Raw genomic sequence first — 12,345 nt, forward strand, 5'->3', positions numbered from 1 at the left:
TCTTTTTGAAAATATTTAATCTTTTTTGCCTAAAAATACAAATAGTCGAATGTTAATCTTTTTTGGTTGACAAGTTAACATTTTTTTGATGATTTATTTTTGTTTTTCGAAAATTTAAGTATTTGGTTGAAGATGAACTTTTTTGTTGAAAATTTAATGAGACGGATCTAAAGTTTTTAAAAATCTTAATAAATTTCCTCAAGAATTTTAGGGAAATTCTATTTATGTAATTTTAAAACAAATAAACAAAATAGGTCTAAAAATCAAATTTTATTCAAATTTTTTTTCGAAATTTGTATTTTCTGTTAAACATACAGTCACATTTAAACTTTGCAACTTTTAAAATTTTTATTCTTATCGTTCTGAAACCCAAAAGACGATCATTTTATCTGTCAACCTTTAATTTAGGCGCAATCTTCAGAAATATTTTTTAATTTTACTAACCACATGCATGAACAAAGAAAAATACAAAAATACTGAATTCAAGAATAATAACAAATTTCCTAGCTCAATTGAGAAACTAAATGCGTACATAGCGTGCCATGAAAAAAATTATGGAAAAATTAGAATGAGAGACTATTCCTCTAATAGAAACGAAAAGTTGTCAGCAGCCTTGCAGAATTTAAAAATTGCAATCGAGAAAGATAGAATCAGAAAAGAAGAAGGTAATTAATTTATCTTAGATTTGATTTTTTCGGGGCGACTGAAAAATCACGAAATATAATACTTCCGAACAAAGATCCGGAATAGAAAATTTAGAAAATATAAAAATTCAGCCTTTGATAATTTTCGAATAATAAAATTGGCGAACAATTTATAATTTTAGCAACAGGAAATTGCCGCATTATAAAATTTCCAATACTGCAAATTATCCAATGTAAGAAAATAATAAAATATGAACAATTTGAAAAAACGATTTCTTAATAAATCACATTTATTCATTAAAAATACATTAATGAAGTATTCAGATCAATTTTTATTTTTTTATTTTTCACTGTATTTAAAAAAAAATCATATTATTGTTTGAATTTAAAATAACAATGTGTGAACCAAACCATTTTTCAAAAAAAAATAACAATACAATAAGAACAAGAATTTTATTGCAGGAGAAATTTTGTTTTCAATTGTTATTTTGAAATAAATCAATAATTCAAAGAAAATACATTGAGAATTGAAAATTAACACTTTTCTTTCATCACAATATTTAATTATTGTATTTTTAATAAAAAAATTATATTATTTGGATCTTCTCCAATTCGATGTTATAAACTCTTTACAAATTTTATTTTTCAAGAATTTTCCAATTCGAAATTTTTATATTTAGGCAATTTTATAATATCAGAAATTGCCTTTTGAATTTTTTTCTCAGGAATTTTTCAGTGCCCGAAATTTTATTTTTCGGAATTCTTAGGTCATCCCATTTCTCCCATAGCCATTAATGTTAAGTTTAATTTTCTTTTTCAAATTGGTTTTAATGTTAAATTATAATTTTTTAGCAAAATTAGAATGATTTAAAAAGAGACTTAGAAGTTTTGGAAGAAAATTTAAAATTTAAGATGATTTCAAAAAATTTTTAACAAAATTTAGATTTATAAATATGTAGAAGTAAAGTTTAAAAGCTTTTAAAGAAATTTGCATGGATTAAAAATAGTAAAAAAAAATTTTCATGTGCCTGCAAAAAGTTGAAACGATTTTTTTGTTCAGCAAAAGTATTTTGTAAGAAAGTATTAATAAAGACGTCACAAATGGTCGAAATAGACTTTAAAATATTTCAAAGCAATTTTTTTATTTTCCAGAATTGAAATTTTGATAACATTTTAAGAAAAATCCTAATCATATTGAAATATTTATATTTTCTTACAAATTGACTTTTTCAGTTAAGCATTCATCATTTTAATACAAAAGTCATCTGTTTGGTTGAAAATGTAACTACTTTGTTGAAAATTATATATTTGTTCAATTAATCGTTCTTTTAGAAAATTAATCTTTTTGATGGAAAATTCATCTTATCGGTTGAGAATTTTTGTTTGTTAAGGATTCAAATGTATGGCTGAAAATATATATTTTCAGCTGATTTGAACTGTTTTCGATTTAAAATAAACATTGATTGATTAAAAATTAATTAATTATCATTAATTTTAATTATTTGACTTTAATTATTATTGCTTTATTAATTATAATTAAAATTGATTTTTTGTTTGAAGAGTCATTATTTTAGTAAAAAATTAATCTATTTGATTGCAAATTTAAATCTTTCGTTAAAATTTAATATTTTTTTTTATTAAAAATGCAGCTGCAAATGAAAAGTTAATTGTTTTCGGGTTGAAATTTCAAGTAATTAGTTGAAACATTTTTTTATAGTTGAATTTAGTTTTGGAAAATATTCTAATCTCTCTTATTATTTACCGAAATTTTTTTAATTCAATTTAAACCTAATTAACCCCTATAAATCTGTATTTTCAGCATTTGAGAATCTGAATTCTTCAAATAAAATTATGAAAAAGGCAATTCTGAAAATGAGAGAAGAAGTGAAATCATCCAGAAATAATATTTGTGAATTTCAAAAACTTGATGATTTAAATACAGAAAGGCTTCTACAAGTTGATCCATTACAATATCTAGAAACTAAAAGATAGTATTTTGTAAACTTCATTACTTTATAAAAATATTTAAATATATTTCTTAGCATAAGTTTTTTCTTAATAAAATTTTAATATTGAAAATTTGTCATATAATTTTTAATTACTGAAAAACTAATTAATAAATGAAACTCACACGTAATGTGAGTTTAAATGTTTTTATACTTTTATAAATAATGTGCTTTTGCAAATTTTTTTTCTATTATCAAATTGTAGCGGCTAGTTTTCAAAAGTTAAAAAATTTGACTTTTTCTCTACTCTGGAATTCAAAATTTTATAAAATCTGTGGAAACAATTTCAGGAAGAAAAAATAAATAAATTTTAAGAGCTGAATATTCTTTTTTATTTTAATACAAATTTATTATGTCAACTGAAAATTTACGTTTTTACATTTGTAGTGAATTTTTGTTTGAATATCGAACGATTTTTGGCCAAGAATACATCTTTTTGGTTATATATGTGACCATTTAATTGAAAATTTAATTATTTTGTTAAAAATCCAACATTATTTTACGAAAATTATTCTATTGTGTTCAACATTCAATTGTTTTGATGAAATTTGCACTATTTTGGCAGAAAATTTAACTATTTGCTAAAAGTTCAGTTTTTTGGGTGATAATTCGTCTTTTTTTCCAACATTATTACACCGCTTTTGTGAAAAGTCTGGTGTTTTTTATTATGAAAAACTGTTTTAGGTGATTTTTGACACTCCTCATCAGTGAATGTTTTTCCATTTTTCGGGTAGCTATTTACCCTGAATGGACAGACCTTCACTGAGAAGATTCTATAGCTTAAGTGGTTTGCGTCTGTGCTAGGTTTGTAGGAAAGTGGTTCGCGTCCATGCTAAGTTTCTAATTATTTGGTTAAAAAAAAAATTTGCAGCTTATAATTTAACTGTCTTGTCAATAAGTCATGTTTGTGGTCCACACTTAAACTTTTTTGTTGAAGATTCAATTTTTTGGATAGAAAACAAGTACTTCTGACTTAAAAACGTATTGGTTAGAAATTTGACTGCTTTCTTGATGTTCCTACTTTTGAATAGAGCAATCATCTTTTTTATTGAAAATTTATTTTCTGTTAGAAAATTCCGCTTTCTTGGTAGAAAAATAACTTTATTGTATAAAATTCAACTTTCTTGTCAATAATTCATGTTTTGGTTCAAAATTCAGCTGTTTTGTTGAAACTTAGCACGGACACGAACCACATTTCTACAAGCTTAGCACAGACACGAGCAACTACATCTATAGAAACTTCTCGATGTCGGTAAGGCAGGAATCTTGGGTTGGAAACCGCCTTGCTCATTTCCTGGCATCATTCTACATACTTATCATTTCCTTTTCATCTTTTTGCTTTTTTTAAAAAAATCGTATAGAAAATAATTATAAGAAAGTCAGCATAGAAATTCAGAATGTTAAAATATTGAAAGATTTGATTCAAAAAATCAAGAGAGTACAAACCTATGATTTTTTATTTATTTAATGTATTATTTCGACAAACTTTCAAGAGGTCTGATGTTTTTTAAGCGATTTCATCAGCAAAAACTGGTAATGGTTTCATGCCAGATTTCTGTTTTCACTGAGAATCAAGACAGGCATTAAAATTAAGCTCGACATTGTCAAACAGATGAGGGGTTCTAATCAAAGCTTCCTACCTTACTGACATTGAGAAGATTCTATAGCTGTAATGGTTCGCGTCCGTGCTAAGTTTTTGAAAAAGTCGTTTGTGCCTGTGCTAAGTTTCTTGAATATCCTTGATGACGTCATGAAGAAGGTTGAAGTTCCAGAAAAATTAGCCTTTTTGGTTTAAAAGGAATTTTGTTATTGATAATTTAAATGTCTTGTTAAAAATCCATCTTTGTATTCCAAAATTTAACTGTTTTGTTAAATATTCAATTTTTTGGAGAAAAATTCTTCCTTTTGACTTGAAAATTCATTGGTTGAAAATTCAACTGTTTTCTTGAAGTTTCTACTTTTCGATAGAAAATTCATCTTTTTGGATTGAAAATTTATTGTTTCGTCCGAAATTCAACTGTTTTGTTGAATATTAGACTTTTTGGATTGTAAATTCTTCCTTTTGTATTGAAATTTCATTGATTCTTGATGCTGCCATCAAGAATATTCCATAAACTTAACACGGACACAAACCACTTTTCTACTTTTAAGATAATTGAAAAATTATTATAAAAAATAATTATAACAAAGTCAGCAGAGAAATTCAGAATGTTGAAATATTGAAAGAGTTGAAAAATCGAGAAAGTACAAACCTACGAGTTTTTGATTTTTTTAACGTAGGATTTCGACAAAATTTGTAAAATTCTGATGTTTTTCAAGCAATTTCGTAAGATTTTGTATAAATTGCACGAAAATTCTAAGATTTCCAAACACAGCAGGAGGTTTTAAGGGATTCCAAATGATTTTAACCAATTTTGAGGTACTTCACTGATTTTAAGTATTAAAAGGATTTTCAGGAGTTTTCAAATATTTTTACTGATTTAAACAAAATTCCGTGGCTTTCCAAAGATTTAAAAATAATTTCACTGATTCCAAAGAACTTTGAAACATTTCAATAAAGCTGGGTGGATTTTTAAGATTTCAAAATATTTTCGGAAATTTTAAGGGATTCCAAAGATAAGTTTTATTTGGTTTAAAATTTTTCAAAGATTTTAAAGGATTTTAAAGAATTTTACAGGATTTCCAAATGTTTTAAGAAGATTCCATAAAATCACTTTTTTTAGTTTCTTAAAATCCCTTCAAATTAAATTAAATTCATTACGAAAATAACTCTACAAATCCGTTGAAATATATTACAATATCCAAGATCCCCTGAAATATTTTACGTACTTGAAAGCCTATAAAATCCCTAAAATCATGTGAAATTTTTGAAAACATATTAGTACCTTTGAAAATCCTGCAAAAATGGTATCCCTCGAAACTTGTTCAATTTCTTAAAATTCTTTGGAATCATTTTAAATAACTTAAAGTCTTTAAAATATTTTGAAATTTTTTATTTTCTATATCCCCTTGAAATTTTTGAAATTTTTTTCTAGTAGAAAAATAAATTTTGTTGTTGAAAGAATCACCTTTTCTTTAAATAAAATATTTTATATCGATTACTACATTCTTCTTTAGGAATTCATATTTGTTGGTTACAATTTTAATTATTGTGTTGATACGTAATTATCGTTTGTTTAAAATTTATTTTTTTGCTTGAAAATTACTTTTGTTAAAATAAAATTTTCATTATTCCATTTTTGTTTCAAAATTTATAGTTTCTGTTCAAAATTGTTATTTTTTAAATATTTGGTTATAATTAATTTTAGTTTTTTAAGTCTACTGGCCCTATATTAATGATTTTTTTAATATTTATTTTTGACAATTAGTTCTAAAAAAAATATTTCTCGGTATGTACATTTTTGTCGACAATAAATTGCATTTGAATGCTAGGGATTTTCCTCACGATCGGTCAACCTGATTCCTCGAATTTGATTCTTGAATGAAACAGCTGTGCATAGTATAGATTTCTTAGTAATATTTTAGTGAAAAAAAATGCGAAAAGTGTAGACTTTTTATCGAACTTGAAATACAATAGGTATATAAGTTTTGATTTTTTCAATATTAATATTCGTTATCACATAATTTTTACAGAAAGTGTACAAAAGCATGCGAACAGAGAAGATTTTTCAAAGATTCAATCACAGACTAAAATCCTCGAAAAATCAAATTTTCAGCCCTTCATTCCCTTATTGAAAAATTTGCAAATAATAAAATTCTACAATATTATAAACTTTTCGGGAATTTTACTAATTGGTAATTCTTCAATTCGGCAACTTTATTATTTGGGCAATTTTTAATTCATGAATTCTATTATTCAGGAATTTTATTATTCATGAATTTTATAATTGAGGAATTTTCTCATTCGGGAATTTTATTGTACGGGAATTTTCTATTTAGGGAATTGTCTTATGGGGGAATTTTCCAACTCGTGAATTTTATTATTCAATCATTTATTTTTTCGTGAATTTTATTATTGGGGAATTGTATAATTCCGGAATATTACTATTAGGGAATTTTATTACTCGGAAATCTTATTATTCGTGAAATTTCCAATTCGGCTAATTTATTATTCAGGAATTTGCTTATTCGGGAATTTTATTATTAAGGGATTTTATTATTCGCGAATTTTATTATTCGCAAATTTTCCAGTTCACAAATTCGATTTTTCGGGAATTTTCCAATACGAAAATTTCATTTTTCGCGAATGTTATTATTCGGGAATTTGCCAATTCAGGAATTTTATTATGCAGAAATTGTCTAATTCGGTTATTTCATTATTCCGAAATTTTATTATTCGGGAATCTTATAATTCGGGAATTTTATTATTTGAAAATTTTATTATTCGGAAAGTTTATTATTCAGGAATTTTCTTATTCGGAAATTTTACTGTTTGGGAATTTTTTAATTAGAGAATTTTATTTTTCTGGAATTTTATTATTCGCAAATTTTATTATTCGGGAACTTTATTATTCGCTAATTTTATTATTCGGGAATTTGCCAATTCGGGAACTTTATAATTAGGAAATTCTATTATTCATTAATTTTATTATTCGTGAATTTTCCAATTAGGGAATTTTATTATTCGGTAATTTTCTAATTCGGGAATTTTATTATCCTTTTATTTTCTAATTAAGGAATCTTATTATTCAGAAATTTTATTATTCCAGAATTTTCCAATTATTAGGCAATTTTATTTTTCGTAAATTTACCACTCGGGAATTTTATTGTTTTAGAATTTTAATTCAAAAATTTTATTGTTACAGAATTTAATTATTCTGGAATTTTCTAATTCAAATGACAATTAAAAAAAGTTTAATTAAAAATGTGTAAATTTGTCGACAATAAATTGAATTTGAACTCTAGGGATTTTCATCACGATTGGTCAACCTGATGCCAAAAGTTTGAAGAATTGTACGCAGGGTGGCACTGCCATTGAATGAAACAGCTGTGCGGCCTCTGCGTAGAATAGGCATTCTTAAAAATTGTAGTATTACTTCAGTAAAAGAAATGTTGAAAAAGTGTGTAGAATGATCTAAAGTGTCATGGCAAATCGCAGTAAGTATTTTTCTCAATTTTATTTATAAAAGTACCAATCGCATAATAATAAAGCAAACTAAATAACAGAATTCAAACATTCCGAATATCGAACAAAATTTAAGAAATAAAAATAAGAGTAAAATATTTTAAAATCGAAATAATATATTGCCAAACTTAATACAATTTTATGAGTAATAAAAAAAATTATATTTATATATCAATTCATAAAAGACAAAATAATTATTGTTTGGAATATACAAAATATGAGTAACCAGATTTTCTACTAATTTTCGGCCGAAAATTAAAATAAATATAACGATTAAAAAAACATTTTTTAAATAAAAATTTATAAAATTCTAAAATGTAATGTTATTTTTTATAAACATACTCTGATTGGTAAATTATTCTTGGATAGCATTTTTAATGTCTTTAGTATCGGAGATTAATTATTAAATAACTATTAAAGATTTATTTTAAAAAAGCTATTTTAAATGTTTGATTATAAACTGTTTTGATTAAAAATTTTTATTGTTTTTTTTTTAATTAGCTGTTACATTTTCGTTGAGAATTTTTTTCCCAATTAACTACTTTGTTTAAAATTGAAATAATTTGTATGAAAATTAAATTTGGTTGATGATTCATCTTGTTTGTAGAAAATCGATCGTCTTGGTTAAAAAAAAAGTTTTCGGTTCAAAATTCAAGTCTTCAGTTGGAATTTTAACTATTTTTGTAAAGACGGTTTTTTTTTGCTTCAGAATTATTTTTTCTTGATTGAAAATTAATGCATTTTGGTTGCGGAGTCATTTATTTAGTTAAACCTTTATTTTTTTAATTCATTGTTTTTTAATTCATTATTCAAGTTAAAAATTTAACTATTTTTTCGTACATTAACTTGTTCGTTAAAAATTCATTTGTTTAATAGAAAATAGGTATTTTTCTTTAATTAACAATTTGGTAGATAATAATTGAAAAATTTGAATGAAAATTAAATTTTTTCTTAAATATTCATATTTATTATAGAAATTTAAACTACTTTGGTTGAAAATTAAAAAATTTCATTGAAAATTAAATGTTCGTTTAAAAATATATTTATTCTGTTGTAAATTCATTTTCTTTCAGAATAATTTTTTTAATTTAGCTATTTACTTTTTGGTTACAAAATTTAGCATCACAAGTCGAATATTTTAATATTTAGACAAAATTCAACTATTTTGTTAAAAATTAGCTATTTTTAGTTGAATTCCAGTGATTGAAAATCACCTTTTTTATATTCATATTTTGGTTTGAAAATTAAACTACTTTGATAGAAAATTAAAATTTTGCATTAAAAATTAAGTGTTTGTTTAAAATTTTAGTTATTCTCTCGTAAATTCATTTTCTTTTAGGATTTTTTTTTTAAATTTAGCTATTTATTTTTTGCTCACAAAAATTTCCGTCCTATAAGTTAAATATTATAATATTTAGAAAAAAATTTAACTATTTTGTTAAAAATTCGCATTTTTTCGTTAAATTTTACTGGTTGAATTTTTTTTAAACTATAAATTCACCGGTTCTATTTTTGGTTAAAGTTTGATAATTTTTGCTTGAAAATTCAATTATTGTGTTAAAAATCCATCTTTTTTATAGAAAATTTATTTTCTTTTTGAAAATTCTTCTTTTCTGGCTTAAAAGTGAAATTTTGTCTAAAACTTTCGACTTCTGAGCTTGAAAACTTAATTATTTTGTTAAAAATTTATTTTTCGATGAATTTAAATAGCTGATGTTTTTTTGAAAATTATTTGTTCAAACTAAAAATGTAACGCTTTTATTTTTTATTGATACTTGATTTTTTTTATTTGAAAATTCAACTTTGGAGGTTAAAAATTGAACTATTTGGTATCCACTGTTTTGTTAAAAGATTAATTATTTCGTTTTAAAAATTCAAAGTTTTTGTTAGTCTTTTTTTTGGCCGAAAATTCTACTCTTTGGATGGAAATTTTTTATTGTAGAAAAAGAAAATTATTTCTGTGCCTGATACATGATATAAAATATATTTAAAGTAGCAGAAGCTTTTGGTCATTATTGAAAAATTATAAAAGCATTTAAATTAAAAAGGTTTTCTTCAGTAAAGTATAATTTTATAATAATTATTAATTATTTTACCTCTTAAAGAATACCACTTTTGAAGTTCAATAATTTTCGAATACTTTTTTTATCATATTTATTAGAATTTTAAACAATAATCGATCAAAATTTTTTCTTGTTATCACCATTAATAAAAAATATCAAATTTTCTAAAACTCTAAATGTATTTTATAAAAATTAATTAATTATTTATATTTCGTTCTTTTAATATTATAGTAAGAATTAATACAGAAGACAGTGTAGATTATTGCTACTTTCCAATTTCAAGTCTTCAAATAAATTTGAAGATTCAAGCCAGTCACGACGCAAGAATCGCACTTAGAACTCATTTGGGCGAGGATTCGGACGTTTATGAAGTAATTATTTTTAAAAAACATAAACTTTCGCAATAATTTTTTTTAATGATATAAAATTGAATTGCTTTAGATTTTATTAGGAGGACGAGAAAATACAATCTCAGCAATTAAAAAAAATAATGTGGAGCCTAATGTGGTCGAAATCGAGACTTGGGATATTTTAAATGATGAACAAAGCCGTGGTTTTTGGATACAGTAAGGAATTTTATAGAAAAATTAGAAATTTGTTTAAAACCGTGTCATACTTAAGCAATTTCTACCTTACCGACATATTTTATCATACAAATTCTTCATTTTCTCAAACTTCCAGCTCGATATCTCGTTTCGTATGGAATTGGTACGATAAAAAATGTCGGTAAAGTAGGAAACGTATCAGTGTCGCATGCATTTTAATGCAAGCTATGTAATACCCGATTCCTACCTTATCGACATTTTTTTTGCAACAACTTACGTCCACATTAATTGTAACATCAAGTTCAAAAATTTGGGAATTAACGAAAAAGTACTTAGGACCATTTCTATTTTCCCAAATTTCGGGAAATATGAGAAAATATTTTCCGAAAAATTTCTTAAATTAAAATTTGTAGTTCTAGAAGTTTGGAACATACAAACGTTCCTTAATGTATTTTAATTAATTTGGTTCTAAATTGAACTATTTTGAAAACATTATTTCTAATTTTATTCACTGAAAATATAAATGTTCCATTTTTGGTGGAAATTTGTTCAAAATTATTATTGTTTGTTTAATTCAACTATTTTTAATTAAAATTTTTGTTGTTATTGGAATATTAATTATTACGTCTTATCGGGTGAAAATTCATCCTTCTTGTTCAAAAATGTAACTGCTTGATTGAAAAGTAATCTATTTTGGTTAAGGATTTATCTATTTTTTTGAAAATTCGTTGACTGAAAATGTAACTATTCCTTTTTTGGTTGAAAATCATTCTTCTTCATTGCAAATTCATCCTTCTTCGTTAAAACAAAAATTTGTAGAAAATTCTTTTTTATTTTAATTCATCATTCAAGTTGAAAGTTCAACAATTTGGTCGTCAATTAACCTTTTCATTAACAATTCAGTTGTTTTGTGAAAAATTGGCCCTTTTGGTTAAAAATGTTATAATTTGGTTGATAATTAAACAATTTTGACATCAAATATAAAAATTGTGGAAATTAACTAAAAGGGGTTTAGGAATATTTCTGTTTTCCGAAGCTTCTGGAAATATGAAAAAATGTTTTCCGCAAAATTTCTCGAATAAATTTGTTTTTTGTAGTTCTAGAAGTTTGGAATATACAAACGTTCCAGAATGGCTCTAATTTAATTTGCTAAATTTTTAACGCGATATTTCATTTCGTGTGGATGTAAGGTGGTGCGAATAAAATGTCGATAAAGAAGGTAACAGATCAATATTGCATGGCCTTACGAGTATGTGACACTTATCCGATTCCTACTTTACCCACATTTTTTTATCTTACCAATTTCACAGCAAATGAGGTATGGAGCTGAAAGTTTGGAAAAATAAAAAAAGGGGTTAAGAAGCGTTTATGTACTAAAAAGCGAAAATTTTGAAATTTTTTTTCACATCTATGAAAGTTTATTAGCATATAAACCTTCGTTAGTCCCTTTTATTTAATTTCTCAAACTTTCAGCGCAATATGATATTTTGTGTGGAATTGTGATGAAAAAAATGTCGTTAAGGTAGGAATCGGATGAATATTACATGGCCTTAAAAAAGCAATACTTAAAGTAGAATTTTTTTTGTAAAGTACCAGTTGTTGAATTAAGTTATTGTTTATAATTATCTTAAACAAATTCTAGATGGGGATGGTATAATAGCCTGCTATCTGTTGGTAAAAGAGGCTCCATTACTTTTATGACATACAAAGACAAAAATCCCTTTGTTATAAACTATATTGGTGTAAGCACAGCCTGTGGTGCAAAAGGAAAATGGATTCTGGATGGTAAGCTTAATTGAATTCTGTAAACGAATACCTCTAAAAAGAGAAACGAAGTTTAATTTTAGATTTTTAAGGCCATTTAACCCTTAAACGGCCAAAACGCCACTACCGGTACACTGCTTTTCAACGGCCAATAACTGAGACTATTCGACACTAGAAAAAATTGAGACACATATATTT

The 12,345-nt window shown here is 24.7% G+C and overlaps 2 protein-coding genes across 2 annotated transcripts in view; both read left to right on the top strand.

The window, feature by feature from the left end:
- Positions 1-418: 418 nt before the first annotated feature.
- LOC117175021 lies at positions 419-2,669 on the top strand. Its single transcript, XM_033364525.1, has 2 exons — positions 419-665; positions 2,464-2,669. Exons 1-2 carry the CDS (start codon positions 452-454, stop codon positions 2,634-2,636), a joined length of 387 nt encoding a protein of 128 aa, XP_033220416.1. The 5' UTR covers positions 419-451; the 3' UTR covers positions 2,637-2,669.
- Positions 2,670-7,643: 4,974 nt separating this feature from the next.
- LOC117174602 overlaps positions 7,644-12,345 on the top strand; it is a 12,309-nt gene continuing 7,607 nt past the window's right edge. The window contains exons 1-4 of the mRNA XM_033363834.1: positions 7,644-7,747; positions 10,070-10,209; positions 10,280-10,404; positions 12,026-12,168. Of these exons, the coding sequence (XP_033219725.1) occupies positions 7,735-7,747; positions 10,070-10,209; positions 10,280-10,404; positions 12,026-12,168 (421 nt within the window). The 5' untranslated portion in view covers positions 7,644-7,734. The remainder of the gene's footprint in view (positions 7,748-10,069; positions 10,210-10,279; positions 10,405-12,025; positions 12,169-12,345) is intronic.

Source organism: Belonocnema kinseyi, chromosome 6, assembly GCF_010883055.1.
Source record: "Belonocnema kinseyi isolate 2016_QV_RU_SX_M_011 chromosome 6, B_treatae_v1, whole genome shotgun sequence".
Lineage (NCBI taxonomy): Eukaryota > Metazoa > Arthropoda > Insecta > Hymenoptera > Cynipidae > Belonocnema > Belonocnema kinseyi.